At 37.0% G+C, this 14,941-nt stretch overlaps 2 protein-coding genes across 2 annotated transcripts in view; one reads left to right on the top strand and one right to left on the bottom strand.

Moving 5' to 3' along the window:
* The window catches only part of LOC145295892 (lysophosphatidic acid phosphatase type 6-like), a 232,033-nt gene that overhangs the window by 66,438 nt on the left and 150,654 nt on the right, over positions 1 to 14,941 (top strand). The gene's annotated exons all lie outside the window — the stretch shown is intronic.
* The window catches only part of LOC145295890 (uncharacterized), a 33,335-nt gene that overhangs the window by 12,552 nt on the left and 5,842 nt on the right, over positions 1 to 14,941 (bottom strand). Inside the window, exons 2-4 of the mRNA XM_080141643.1 lie at positions 6,205 to 6,345; positions 1,327 to 1,529; positions 843 to 940 (exon numbers count right to left, since the gene is read on the bottom strand). Of these exons, the coding sequence (XP_079997769.1) occupies positions 843 to 940; positions 1,327 to 1,529; positions 6,205 to 6,345 (442 nt within the window). The remainder of the gene's footprint in view (positions 1 to 842; positions 941 to 1,326; positions 1,530 to 6,204; positions 6,346 to 14,941) is intronic.

Raw genomic sequence — 14,941 nt, 5'->3', positions numbered from 1 at the left:
GAAGGATGGAGAGGAAACGACCGAAACACACGCGTGTATATATATATATATATATATATATATATATATATATATAAAGGTTTTCGTGTAAAATATATAAAGAAACAAAGATTTCTTTAACTTAGTTTCAGTATAGTCCTAATGTTGGGAGGGAGGGGGTGGGTCACTTTTTCCTTTTTTTCCCCCAAAAAACTTTCAAATATCACGTCGGGGGGTCACCTCTTACAAATATTAATCTCTTCAATTTTTATGCACAAACAAGGAATTTATTTTAGCTTACACGTAACACACCAAATATAAACATATCGGTACTGATGCAGAATACGGACCATGCGAAGATAACATTACTAAGAAAAACATTCTTTACGAGGAGCGGGAGTTTTGTAACTATTCCGTAGTATCAACTAATAAAAGAGCCTAAAATTGTATTTGAAAATCCTATTATAAAATAGTATGGTCCATATTCTACATAAGCACTCACGTTTTAAATCTTCCTAATACGTAGAAGGCTGTAGCAGGGCTATAGGTCGCATGAACTGGAGACACGAGTGTTGTCGATTCAGTGAACAAACCAGAAAGGTGGGAGACAAAACGGGATTGGCAAACATGTTACCACTTAAACGATCAGGGGGAAAAAAGTGAACTTTAGAGTAATGCCTTATGTTGGTGACCATGTAAACTAAATCAACCAATAGTTGACTGCTCAATTACCACTTGATCTAAAACATCAAATTAAGAAAATGTGATCCTTCCTCCCAACAATTAGTTGTTCATATGTATTTAGTGTATACAAACAAAAACTGCATATCAAGCTGAACAGAAGTAAAAATGAAAGGAATTACCTGCAAAATGCCCCCTCATTCCAATCTAGGGCGGAAATGTGGCTCTTTTCACTGCTGCGAAAACTGATAAGCAATTTTGTTTGCTCGGCATCAAGTAGCTGAAGGACAAAGAATAGTAATGAAGTCAAAAGAAAATCTTTAATAGATATGCATAAAGTTTACATAAAAATCGTCCTCATACAGAGTTATGCCATACAAAACAATTCACCACCAGGCGGATATGACGTCATACTATTAGGAAGAAATAAATCCTTAATTCTGAACAAAGTTAAAAGCTTAAAAATTATCAAAAACATGCTCATATATTATCACTTGGTGGGAGGGGCGGGGGTCATTTCTTTATATAGTTCTAGCTTAAAAAAGTTTTCAAACTCGTCAAATACAAAATGGAATAATTTAAAGCAGTGTTAAGCCGGAAGAAAAAAAATTAAATAAAATTTTTAAAAAATGAAAACTGGTTAAATATACAATGAGTATTACTTACAAGAACTTCGCCTCCATTTGTGCCAACTGCAAAAGATTTACCACTTTGGTTCCAAGAGAGAGCAGTGAGGAAAGCTCTTTCCTGTTCCCCAAAGTTCACCTTGATTCGTCTGCATGTCCCTTTTTCAGCATTCCAAATATAAACGGTTTGTCGAAGTGAAACCGCCAAATAATTGTTGCAATTCCAGTCAAGAATGTTTGTAGCTACAAAAGAAACAAAATTATTTTTTTCTTCTTTTGTTGTGATGTTAACTATATTGAAATTTTGCCCCAGTTTTGTCATAATTCAGCCAGAGGTTTGCAAACGCCCCATCATTTATTCTTTCAATGTGCAAAATGGAGTCAGTAAAGAATATATTTACTGATCAAGCCACATGAAACACGTACATCAAATCCATTGCCAAGGTCGCTGGAAAAATGGTGGGATCCTTCTACCGCTCTGGTGGAGGTCTTACTGCTGATGCAATTCTCTACCTACATAAGTGCCAGGTAGGTCCAGGGATGGAGTACTGGTGACATATTTGGAAGGAGCTGCTAGAAACAGCTTATTCGACCTTGACAGAGTTCAAAATAGACTTTGTAGCCTAGTGGAGGGATGTCCTTTACACTTCCTTGCAACCTCTTTCTCACAGAAGAGATGCGAGCCTGTTTTATCATTATTTTAATGGCTCGTCTGAGCTCAAATCTATGGTTCCCCTCCCAAACTTTCACGAAAAACACTTGTCTATCTGGAACCACCATCAATTTCCCCCAATCTTTATCCCTGCCTAAACCTAAATTCTATGAACAAAGCTTCTTATAATTGCACGCCTGTGGAATTCTCTCCCGTTTGCCTGCTTTCCAGCTGACTACAATTTGTCAGTCTTCAAGTCTGATGTAAACAAGTTCTTGATGAGCAGTCTCCTTTAGTAATCTAATTTACCAAATTTCCACTAACGATCGCTATGATATTGTCCTATCGTACACTCATTAACCCTTATCCTCGAGTGGCCTCCGGGCTTTGGTAAGTGGAGACTCCTTTGTAAAAATACAGGCATGAGGTGGAAAGTTTCAAATTTAATAGTTCCCACACTCAACCAAGCTCCAACCCCTGTATCATCTCCGCATACTTACATCCACGTACTTGTTTTACTTTAATAAAATAGGCTTTGAAGAACTTAGGCCTTGTGTCCCTCAAAGTACATTATCCCCAGCAAGTAACAAAATCCCACCTCTTCACTGTAGAAGAGGTCACCAGAGGCCGGAAAGCATTCTACTAAGTTTCTTCTACTACTAGAAGATTTTGGAATTCTATCAGTCTCCTGTACTAACAAGAAGGAATTTAAATGTAATGTGAACAGACATCTTTTGTCTGCAAATAGGATCCCAAATAGTAGCTCCTTACGTCTAAGTGGCAATAGGTCTGGTTTGGGATCTATTAAAAGCATGCATATATATATATATATTATTTATTCCATTTTAAAAAAAATAAAAAATAAAAAAAAAAGGCACAGGTCCATTTTGATGTAGGGGGCTATTATAGGGGGCATAAGTTGCAGGGATACTATGTAGGGAGAGGAGCAGCAAGATGTCTGTTCACATTATATTTGAACTTCTGTATGTCAGTACAGTTGAGGAAGCAGGAACCCGGAAGGGAGTTCCAAAGTCAAGCAATTCGGGGGGGGGGGAGAAACTATTAGAGTTAGAAGGCCTTATATCTAGGGATTTCTTAGTAGGGGTGGGATTATGCTGCTTGTAGCGCTTGTTGTGAGAATTTACGTCGAGAGGTTACAAGTGCTTGTAGTTAGTCGAAGCATCCACCATTTAAATACTTTAAGAACAGGCAGAAGGATGCAACATTTCGTCGATGATAGTTCAGGATCTATCAGGTTGGCGACTCTTTATACATATATATTATATAATGCGAGATATGAGATATATATATATATATATATATATATATATATATATATATATATATATATGTTATAATCATTAGATCATTAAAAAAAAATAAAATAAAAATAAATAAATGTTTAAATTTCAACGATTTTTCTTGCGGTCGAGATTGGCCGTGAGGTTTGTTCCTTGCTAATGGAGTCAGATGGCTTAGTGATCGGGTTCGAATCTTCCGACTGGCAATAATTGTCTCACCCTGCACTGATGATTCTCGAAAAGATGAAACACTAGTGTCTGTAGGTATTAAAATAAAAATAAATATATCTCAGATTATCCGACTACTCAAGCAAATATTGTTATTCGAGTATTTTATGTATTTATATAATACTATTAATCACAGGATACACCCTTACAGAGTACAAAGTTCCGGTTTGATTAAAAGCCCCTTCCCCTTCACGGACACCTTTTCCTCATCTAACTTGATGCTCGATTAAAGAATAATCTCATTTAAAATGAACTACTCGATGCATTAGAGTGAACTTAAAATATTGATTGTACAGAGTTACGAATGGGCGAATACACTGGCGACATGACACGTGCAGATTTTTTTGTCGACACCCCTACCCTTAGAAATAATTTTTTTAAAAAGTGGGATTATTAAAGAGTAATGGATACTCAGTACCGTCGAACACATCAGATGTAATATCCAGTAGTATAGTAGACTATTTGGTTTCTTTACGTCTTTATCATACCTTAAAAAGTAAACTGACACTAAATACAAGTAGGTTAATTCATGTTGCATAACGTTTTTACGTGTTTTTTAGGTTTTGTTAGCCGTAAAGAAAAGGTGTACTTGTAGTTGAAGTATATTTTATTAGTTTTGATATAGGGAGTTTTTGTTGGTTTTGTTTTGTTTTTGTTTTTTAGGTGTCATCGGACTTTACATTGACAACTTTTCTGTAATTGTACATTTCGCAACTATTTTCTTCCTTTGAAGATTGTAATGCTGGGTATGGGGCAGCCAAACCAGCTGCCAACATTACCCCGCTTTTTATTGAAACCAACCGAGAGCTCTTTTTTAGTATCCTCGCTGTTCCTTTAAGTGCAATTGTCTGGTTCACCAGGAATATTAGGTAGGACTTCAGGTTCTTCATAAGCCCTGTGGCACCTATGATAACTACCTGTTATCGAGTTCAGCAATTCATATGGTTTCTGCAAGACCGAGCTGCAGCCTACATAGCACGTGATAAAAATCAATTTACAGAGAAACATTTGAACAAATTTCATAAAATGGATCTGCTAACTGGCCACATAAGGTTTAATTGTATGAACCAAGTTAGAAGTCACATAATCATGATCTTATGGTACAAAATAACCAGTTGGAAAGAATCATCGTTTCCTGTTTATTTCTTGGAATTTTTTTTATAGTTATTTTAAACAAAGTATGAAGCAAGAACCACCTAAAACGGACACATCCATGCACAACATGGCAATCAAGAATACTTCAACATTTAGTGAATGCTGATGGAGAAACCTCAAGAATCTACCCTTCTGACTTAAGTCTCCTGTACTGTCACCCGTGAAAGTACTAACCAGAAAGCACTATGCTACTTTGCAATTTATTATTCTCGTTGGTTATAACATCCAAAGAACCGAATGGCATCACTTTGGTGATAATTAGGACTATGACAACAGCATATTCTTTTCATTGTTTCGACTCCAGTATATATCCGACACAATCAACCGAGGACCACATCACTATATAAAAAGATATCAACGGATATATACCTGAGAATTAAAACAAGGAAAAGAATATGCTGTTGTCATAACCCTAGTGATAATACACAACAATTGCAGCCTGAAAGTGTGAGGTGCTTTCAATAAGTTTCCAGACTTTTCATATGGGCACTTGGATAATACACACAAAACTAGTTCCCTTCAAAGTAACCTCCCCAAGCTGCGATGTACTTGTACCGTTGCAACAACTTCTGGAAGGCTCCATGGAAGTCCTCTGGTGTGAGAGCGTCAATGACCTTTGTCAGTCTTTCATCTCAATTGTCTTCTAACGACAGCCTTTAAGACTTCTAGAGCTTAAATAACCAAAAGTCAGAGAGAGCAAAATCTGGACAATAAAGGGTGAGGAACTGTCCTGATGCCCATCTTTGTTAAGTAGTCTGTGACAAGGATGGAGTTGTGAACGGATTTTCTGAGCACCCTTGGGACACAATTTTCTGCATCTTCAGTTCCTCGAAAAATAATTGTATGTACAGTTCTCACAAACTGCACTTATTGTCTCTCTCTCTCTCACACACACACACAAGTTATTTGGCCAATCAACTGTTCTGACTTCTTTACTCCTACACCTCAGACTCCCTGCCTTTGTTGAATCTCTTATGCCACTCAAGAAACTGATGCTAGATTCATGCAAGATGGTCCAAAAGCAGTCTAAGGTATTCCATACATCTGACATTTTTTCCAGGTTTAAAACAGAATGTTGCATATCGTTCTTCTAAAGTGTCCTCACGTCCAGATTGCATTTTTGAAATTCACCAGGTGTGACAATCGCTGTAGTAGCGTGTATTTCAATTCATATTGTAGCTGTTCATTTGAACCTGAAATCATAAAAATTAATCTCATAAGATGTATAGCAATAACGAATGTTCAATAGTCTATGACAATGTACAAATTGTCTGGAAACTTATTGAAGGCACCTCGTAATTATTCAAGTGATGAAGTAACCTCGGAATCTGATAACATTTCCAACGCACTTTCACTTAAAAATATTTAAATTTAAATATTAAAAAAAAAAAAAAAAAAAAAAAAAAAGTGATTATAGTCTCAGTGAAAATGTAAAGACACGTTCATTTTAAAAATGAAATGGTTTGAAAGTCATGTTTTAAGGTATTAAGCAGTTTATATTAAAGTGGTTCAATGCAAAAGATTTTTTAATTGTTGCGTGCTGTCGATCAAAAGACTTTCCAGTCTACATAAAAGAACTTACAGAGATCATTGCGAAGACCTTTCATATCAAGAACTCGAGATGGACTGGTTACCAACTTCCGCTTTCGAGACTTTGGTGAAGACGGGAAAAATACATCATCGATATCGATCTGCCAGGGAGGCGTCAAAGGAGAGTGTTTACCTGTTCAAAGAAATAAACTATATATAAAGTTGGTTTGGTCTGGGGGGGGGGGAATGCCTAACAGTTCGGCTTAATTTTTTCATTCAAATGGAATTGTAATAATTTTATGCAGATTATTCAGACTACTGTTCTCATCTTGGAGGTTCTCACATTTTGGTTGATGTAATCTCCGACCTTCAGCTTTATCTTGTGAAACTGAAATCGGTGTAGAATTTCAAAAGGAACCATTGATGATCCAAATAGAATTTATCAAAAAAATTTTAAAATGAAAACATTAAATTCTATTTTGGTCGCCTAAATTATTGACGGTGAAATAGGTTGAAGCACTATTTCCAAATAACTTAATACTCATAACAGTAATTTATAACAAGCTGCATTATATGAGAGACGTTAAAATTTACTTTAAGCAAACATGGCTGACCAAGACGTTTAAATCAACAGGAATGAAGATCAGAAGACACACACACACGGTGTAGTCCCTGGCTTTCATAGGGTCATTTTAGACGACGATAATGTTTAAGTATTGCCAAGAATCACATCAACAATATAAATTGGGTATAAAAATTATAGCAAAGAAAGAATATAAATGCATAATTTTTTTTTTTAATTACATTTTCACCCCAAACAAGGCACATTGCCACTTTGTTGTAGGGGGCTACTATCAGGGGCAGCAACTACTGTGGCACTATGTAGGGATTTGGGCAGCAAGATGTCGGTTCACATTACACCTGAACTTCTGCATGTCAGTACAGTTGGAGAAGCAGGGACTTGGAATGGAATTCCACGGTCTAGCGATTCTGGGGGAAGAAACTACTGGAGTAAAAGGCTCACTTGCATCTAGGGATCTCTACTGTGAAAAGGTGGGATTTTGCTGTTTGTCGGGGGTATTTACGTCGCGGGGGAACAAGTGTCTGCAGTTCGTCAGGGCATTCACCATTAAAATACTTTTAGAACAGGCAGAGGGATGCAACATCACGTCGATGGGACAGAGGCTGAAGCTTAGAAGCCAGTTCAGGGCCTATCAGATTGGCGACTCTTTTGGACCTTGTCTAGGAGAGAGAGACTAGCAGCAGATGCACCAGCCCAAATGTGACAGCAGTACTCCATATATGGGCGAATGGTGGCCTTATAGGAGGTACAGGATACTTTCAGGTGTCAGTAGTTTTCTAGTACGGTAGAGAGAACCTACCTTCTTCGCAGCGGCCCTGGCAATGTTTTCAGTGTAATTGTTCCAACTCCTGTTTCTTGTGAACGTTAGGCCAAGCAGTTTGAAAGATGTGCTCTCAGATAGGGAATCACTGGCCATTGCTATTGGTGGCAGAGAAGGTTTCTTGTAATTATTGAAGGAAACCAGTTTAGTCTTGGCAGCATTGAATGTGACCATCCATTTTTGTCCCCATTCTACTACAGATCGGAGGTCATACGGAAATAAATGAAACTTATAAGGAAACTATGCATGATCCCTATTTGTTTTACAACTGACCTATTTCCAGTTTACGATATTTTCATTCGTTTTTTTTTTTTTTTTTTTTGAAGGACATTCCTTGGGGTTTTTTGGGGGGAGGGGGGGAATAGAGATGATATTCTCGAAATATTAAAGACTTCATCCTATCCGATTATATCAAATAGTAATTTCATGTTCACCGATTTGTATTGTGATTGAAAATTAAGTAGATACACAAAGATAAAAATTTAAAAAAATAAAAAAAACTTTCGCTTGTCCATATATCACATCAATACAACAGCTGGCTCCCTGCATTGCTATAGCCTTATACTCTTTTACTAGCAATGCTTCAAGCAAACTACCTTATTTTTTATATCTATAATTTTATCAAAATAAATGTTATTTTCATTCATGAAAATGTTCAATCATGCAAACATGTGTTTGAGTAACGAAAGTTGAATAAGTAGTCACAAGTCAAAATGTTCATCACGTGAATAATATGCATATGTAAGTAATTTGCGAGTATTTGGCAGTGTGGCACTGTATACGTGTTGGTTTACAATGTTAGTGCGTATATAACCGAGAGGAAATTTATGTTTGCCCAACTCTTGCTAGTTTATAAGAATGTGTGCAAGAGGTGAAAACTGTAGTTATTGAAGATTTTTTAGGGAGTTCAGTTAGTGCTTTTGGGTATTCCTAATAAAATAAATTAACACAAGCTACTGAATAAACAAACAAACAACTTCTCAAAACTTAAGGAAAAGGTTTATTGATGCGAGTCAGGGTAAGACGCCAAAAAGATAACTTGTCTGCCTTTAACCGGTAGTTATTCCCAAGTGGGAATCGTCAACTGACACACACAGAACCGGTCCGCTCTCTTTGGCATCTGGCTGGAAAAGGAAGGAGTTTTTCTCGTCCAGAACGGAAGCAGTTAAAGTTTCTTAGGGGGTAAGGAAGGTCCCTGCGCTATGCCTCTGATTGGTCAGTATGTGGCATATCGCACAGTCAGGGAAGGCAGTGATGCACAAGAAAAAGAGTTCTCTTTGTTTCTGCGACAATTCCTTTGCAAATTTTTCCTGGCCAAAGACAAACAAGGGGTTGAGCATACGTTATTGGTACCTGTTTGACACGACTGGCTGGTGAAATCTCTTGTGGCTTCAGGCTGTTTATTTCCTCACTTTCTGGAAGTTTCTAAATTTGTGCCAATTTATTAATTGGGTAGACTTTACTTTTGCAGTAACCAAATTTGGCAGTTGTTCCAGAAAACATCAAAAATGTCTACAAACTCTTTTTAATCATGTGTAAATTGAAGTTGCATGTGATAGCAAAGGAGTTCAAGATACCGGGAAGCAGTGAATTCAAAATTTTTCATGAACATTCGTTAATGAAAAAAGCTACATTCAAAATGGACGCTGCATTTGTTTGTAGTCAAAGTCGATGCGACAATTCAGAGCATTGTTTCCAGTTGCTTTAATGCAAAAAAGTTTTGCATCAATGTGCGACAATGATGCAAACAGACCATTTTACCCTGGAGTAAAGTCCGTAATGAGCCGAGTGGACAGTAGCTTCCATGAAGCTATCCAAAGTGAACTAATGCGTAATCAGCAGGTAAGATTTTGGCCTCCATACATAAGTTTACACTGAGAAAAGAAAAATCAGTAAATGTTACATAGCCTTGTTGGTGCATTAAAAGAAATCGCCAAAATTGCCACGAATGAAAAGTACTCTTTTACCAGAAAAATGTATTTTGTTCAAGATTGATTGCAAAACTACATGAATTGCACTTCCTCCACTGTTCTCAAGATCTGGCCCTCCTGTGACTACTGGCCATTTACCATCCTCAAAAGAATCCAGTAAAAGAGATCTGGCTCCAACCAAGTGATATGGGAAACAGTGGTGCATTGTGAGGCCAAAGACAAATCGTTCTACAAAAAAAAAGATTGAATTGTTAGAGAAGCATTGTTGATTCTAGTCCATACTAAAATGGGTGACTATTTGGAAATGCCATGTGCTTTCCACTTAGGTTCCAGTCGTCCTGGACTTTTCACCACTAGAATCAGGCAGTGCCATCTCGGGAGAGTCATGGCTGGTAAGTGCGCAATCCTTGCTTCACAATTACACATGCAAGTATTCTTACAGGAAGTAGCCATTGTCTCTGGACAGAATGAAGGCCAGCAGCAGCCATCGATAAATGTAGATATTAAAGGACAACCTATTTGTGGCTGTCAATCTGCAAACATTAACAACGATATTTTGCAGGAGGATTTCCAAGTGGTCTCACATACCATACGGCATCTAATATTCCTAAATGGTCACCCATTTAGTATTAATCAGGCTTAGCATCACTTAACTTTGGTCATTCAACAGGAACCCTTGTATCAACATGATTATAGGCATATTTACACAGCAATATTTTATGAGAAAAATGTACATCTTATAATTAAACTAAGAAATATTTTTGCTAGCCTGGGAGAATGTTATGGTAACATGTACTACACTAACCTCCAGAGGAGGAGGTAATGATTTGGAGAATTGTATCACAACCACAGCCTCCTACCAACTAAAAAGGTGTTAATACCTGATAATATAATAGATAACATTGTCCCTTCACCAAAAAGGAGAAGGTAATCCAAGGAATGAACATATACTACCGTCCCCAAATGAAGATAGTACTTGGAAAGATCCCCCACAAAAAGTGGTAATGTGTGAGGATATCGTAAAGTAGGAGGTAATGCCTGATGAGATCAGATACCACAATATTCTTTCAAAAATAGGCGATATGGAGGATTCTTTTCTGATAATAGAAGGTAATGTCTGCAAGCATGGTACCATGGCAATTGAAAAGATACAATTTTTTATGGTAACAGATACATTAAATCCCTTTGTGGGAGAAAACCTCCACTAAAAAAAAAAAACACTGTCAGGTAAAAATCTAAATTGCAAACCGGATGCGAAATAAATCAGAACACATAGGAAAACCTGGATGCACTGAAGAGGCAAAAAAAAAAAAAAAAACTAATTTCTAGTCCTCTTGGTCAAAAAAAGGCGCCAAGAATTCCCTAAAAGACACTTACTCCTATTTACATGAACCCGGTAACTCGGGGGGGGGGGTCATTTTTAGGAAGTAACTGGTTAATAAAATATTTAACAAAAAAAAAAAAAAAAAAAAATTCTTTTAATAACAAATAGAATTTAAACGAACATATATCTAAAGTAATGGCAGAAACACTAGAGGATGACCTCCAATCAGTAGTGGAATGGGGACAAAAATGGATGGTCACGTTCAATGCCACCAAGACAAAACTGGTTTCCTTCAATAATTACAAGAAACCTTCTCTACCACCTATAGCAATGGCCAACGACTCTTTATCTGAGAGTACGTCTCTCAAGCTCCTTGGCCTAACATTCACTGGAAACATGAGTTGGAACAGTTACATCGAGGGCATTGCCAGGGCCGCTGCAAGGAAGGTGGGCTCTCTCTACCGTGCTAGAAAACTTTTAACACCCGAAAGTATCCTGTACCTCTATAAGGCCACTATTCGCCCATGTATGGAGTATTGCTGTCATATTTGGGCCGGTGCATCGGCTACTAGTCTCTCGCTCCTTGACAGGGTTCAAAAGAGAGTCGCAAATCTGATAGGCCCTAAACTGGCATCAAAACTCCAGCCTCTGTCCCATCGTCGAAACGTTGCATCTCTCTGCCTGTTCTACAAGTATTATAATGGTGAATGCTCTGAAGAACTGCAAGCACTTGTGCCCCCACGACGTGAACACCCTCGACAGACCCGACAAGCTGCAAAATCCCACCCCCACACTGTAGAGATCCCTAGATGTAAAAGATCCTTCTACTCCAGTAGTTTTTTCCCCAGAACTGCTAGACTTTGGAATTCCATTCCGGGTCACTGCTTCCCCAACTGTACTGACATGCATAAGTTCAAGTGCAACGTGAACCAACATCTCGCTGCCCTAATCCCTACATAGTACCCCAGTAGATGTTTCCCCTGATAGTAGCCCCCTACACCAAAGTGGCAATGTGCCTTGTTTGGGGTGAAAATGTAATAAAAAAAAAAAATAATAAAAATTTACAGCAAGAAGTTGAAAACCGGATTGTGATAGATGCAGAAAGGGGAATGAGAGTTCTTAGAGGTCTGTTGAGTCAATCAGCCTTTCTCGAAGTCCCGGCAGATAGCAATTGTCACCAGGTGTATAGAGTCTGGTGGACAGAGGGATGCGAGAGAAGAAGGAGACGTTTCTTGGCTGAAGATACGGTCTTGACTGATGATTCGCTGTCGTTTTGAAAAATAGTTCTTAAGGGGGGCTGAGGAGTCCATATGCCCTGTAACCAGATTCGCCAGTGTGTGGCCGAACATCTCAGAGGGTTGGGGAGGGGGCATTGTTTCACAAGAGAAAATAGGTCTGACTGCTACGAAGGTGCTATGTATAAACTCAACGGTTTAATTTCTAACAATGAAGGTACTACGTTTGACATGACAATTACATAATGTTTTCACCCGAACTGTGTTGGTTAAAAAAAAAAAAGTTTAAAAAATAATAAAATGGTCTATGTAAACAAGCATCTAAATTTCCATTCATTTCCTGTCCAGAATACCCCCCCCCCGCATAATTGTTACAAGTCTATTTTATAGTAAATTTAAATTGACCACGTTTTGGCAGACGTCTTTCCAGATTTACAATTAATTGCCCAGAAAAAAAAAATAAATAAAAAATAATTAATCTGGAAATATCTATTCTAACGACGATTAAGCAAAGGTTTAGTCTAATCTCTAAATTTCTTTTATAACATGGGGACAGTGACGTTTTTCCAAAAAGAACAATCCATGGAAAAAAGAAATTCATGCAATTTAGTTAATCGAGAAGGGTAAAGCAAAACTTCAACCATTAAAATTTCTACCAACCTAAACTTTTAAAGTTTGGAAACTAAATTGTATTTCGGTATAAGATTTCATTGATTATCTTTTGGATTCAGCCGGAATCGAATATGGCCGACCCATATTTTAGGTTTCATTCGCTTAATATTTTTAATGACTTACCCTAATAACTGGTAAGTCCTACCGCAAACAGTCGGTGTTAGAGTACCACCCTTAAAAAAAAAAAAAAAAAAAAAGAAAAACTAAAGTCTGAAATTAGCGGCCATTTTCAAACATGACAGATTTCTATCTAAAGATGGCAATCAGTTCTTATCGACGAGCTAAATCAAAGTTACAATAACATTGGCTAAATAAAAACATTCAATAAATCTTAGTTTCCACACTGTACAGGCCGGTAAAAAAAAAAAAAAAAAAAAAGTTTGAATGCGTTTGGTAACGGAAACTTATATTTTGCTTGTTTTCGATTTCTCCATTAACTGCACGTTTCACTAATTTTTATTTCAACAACCACTTATTTTCCTCTGTAGAAAATCATTTAGAGTTCTAGGTTTTATTACGAATAAACTCAAAATTTTAGAGATTCGATTAAGTCTCTAAGCATAATCATTTACGAAATCGCTTTTTACTTTTTATTAAAGTAATAAATTTATCTAACGTTCTTTATCTGGTTGGGCTCCTTGCCCGGACCAATGGGACTCCCGTTCCAGATCTTGTCTTCCATCAGCTGGTTCTGATCTTCAAGATAACAGTTGGTGTAATGTGCAATTTACTGGATGCACGTGAATCTAGGTTGTCCTATATTCGTGTGCCCGTGCCATAGAGTTCACTGCAATATATTTCTCAGATCTTGTTTGCTCTTCTGACCCGCAAATCATAGACGTCACTCCCTGGTGATAATAGATATGGCAGGTAGATTTCCATAAAATTGCTGCTTCACGAGATGATCTTGCCAAGATATTTAACTTAGTTCATAGCATACGGGTGTATGTGCCGTTTAGTTTTCTTTCCAATCTTTTTTTTTTTTTTTTTTTTTTTTTAAACAAGGACAGACTACCTCTGCTCTGAAGAACTGCCTTTTCATTTTGTCAGCCTTGATGTCCATACTGACCGCAGCTTATCTAATGTATCCCATATTTTCTATTACATAAAAAACAAGATAACGTTCGTGAGGAATACACAGTAAAGTTGTCAGTTCAAAATTCCGTTGAGATTCCCAAGTTAAAAAAAAAAAAAAAAAAAAAAAAAGAAGGGGGGGGGCATCTAACGCAGATCGGAGGTGATTGTACCTATTTACTATGCCTCCCCACGGGACAGAGTTAGACACCAGGGTCGTTTTTTAACGTGGAGAAGAGGTACAAAAATAAAAATTGTCTCAGTCGTGAAGGATCTCTCCTCCACCGAAAGAGAACAAGAAATAGAAGTGCAGCATCTGAAGAACAGATACTACACTTTGATCTTGTCCCGAAGGCCAAGAAATACAATATAACTTTATGGTATTTTTTTTTTATCCTTGATTTACTTGAACTCAATTGATATAAAACTAATTGTTACGATGAGTTTCATTGGCAGCCATCTTATTCGGGTCTGTTTTTAGACGAAATTTTAAAAAAGTCTCATTCTTTAATTTTCAAATGGCCACCATTTAATTTAGCCACTCGCTAAATGCGCATGCACAAAATATCGAAAATTGGCAGAGTTACTATGCAGCTATAAGTCGAGAGAAAAAAAAAAGGTTGCTTATTGCAGTTGCTCTAAATTATTACGTTACACTAGTTTCGCTGTTCAATTTTTACATTCATTGCGTTATTAAATTTTTTTTTTTTTTGATTTCCACCTTAATATTTTCCTTTAAAAGGCATAGATTTTCGGCATGCTGAAAACAATTATCGCATTTAAATTTTCCGCAAATAAGTAGTTTTCCGGATATTAAGCAATGTAATAAACGTTATAAGTAGTGGCCATTGTACTGGAGTTCTGTTTAATTTTTTTCGTTATTTGATTTGTTTAACCTTAATGTTTCATTTTTATTAAACCTAGTAATTTTTTATATTTTCTTTTGCGCACTTAGCGAGTGACTGGAATGAAAACGAAATGGCGACTACTCAAAACATATCTGAATACCTCTATAACTTGAAAAAGAACTGTTTAATTGGAACACATCGGGGCAGCGACATGAGACTTACGTGTGTATTTTAGTTTCAAGAACACTTAATAGAGGTTGTTTGTCAACCTAAGAATTGGGGTCGATAACTAATTTCATTTT

Source organism: Euprymna scolopes, chromosome 16, assembly GCF_053919585.1.
Source record: "Euprymna scolopes isolate OS-2025 chromosome 16, ASM5391958v1, whole genome shotgun sequence".
Taxonomy (NCBI): Eukaryota; Metazoa; Mollusca; class Cephalopoda; order Sepiida; family Sepiolidae; genus Euprymna; species Euprymna scolopes.
Note: the sequence above shows the minus strand (reverse complement) of the source record. Positions and strands in the feature narration are given on the sequence as shown.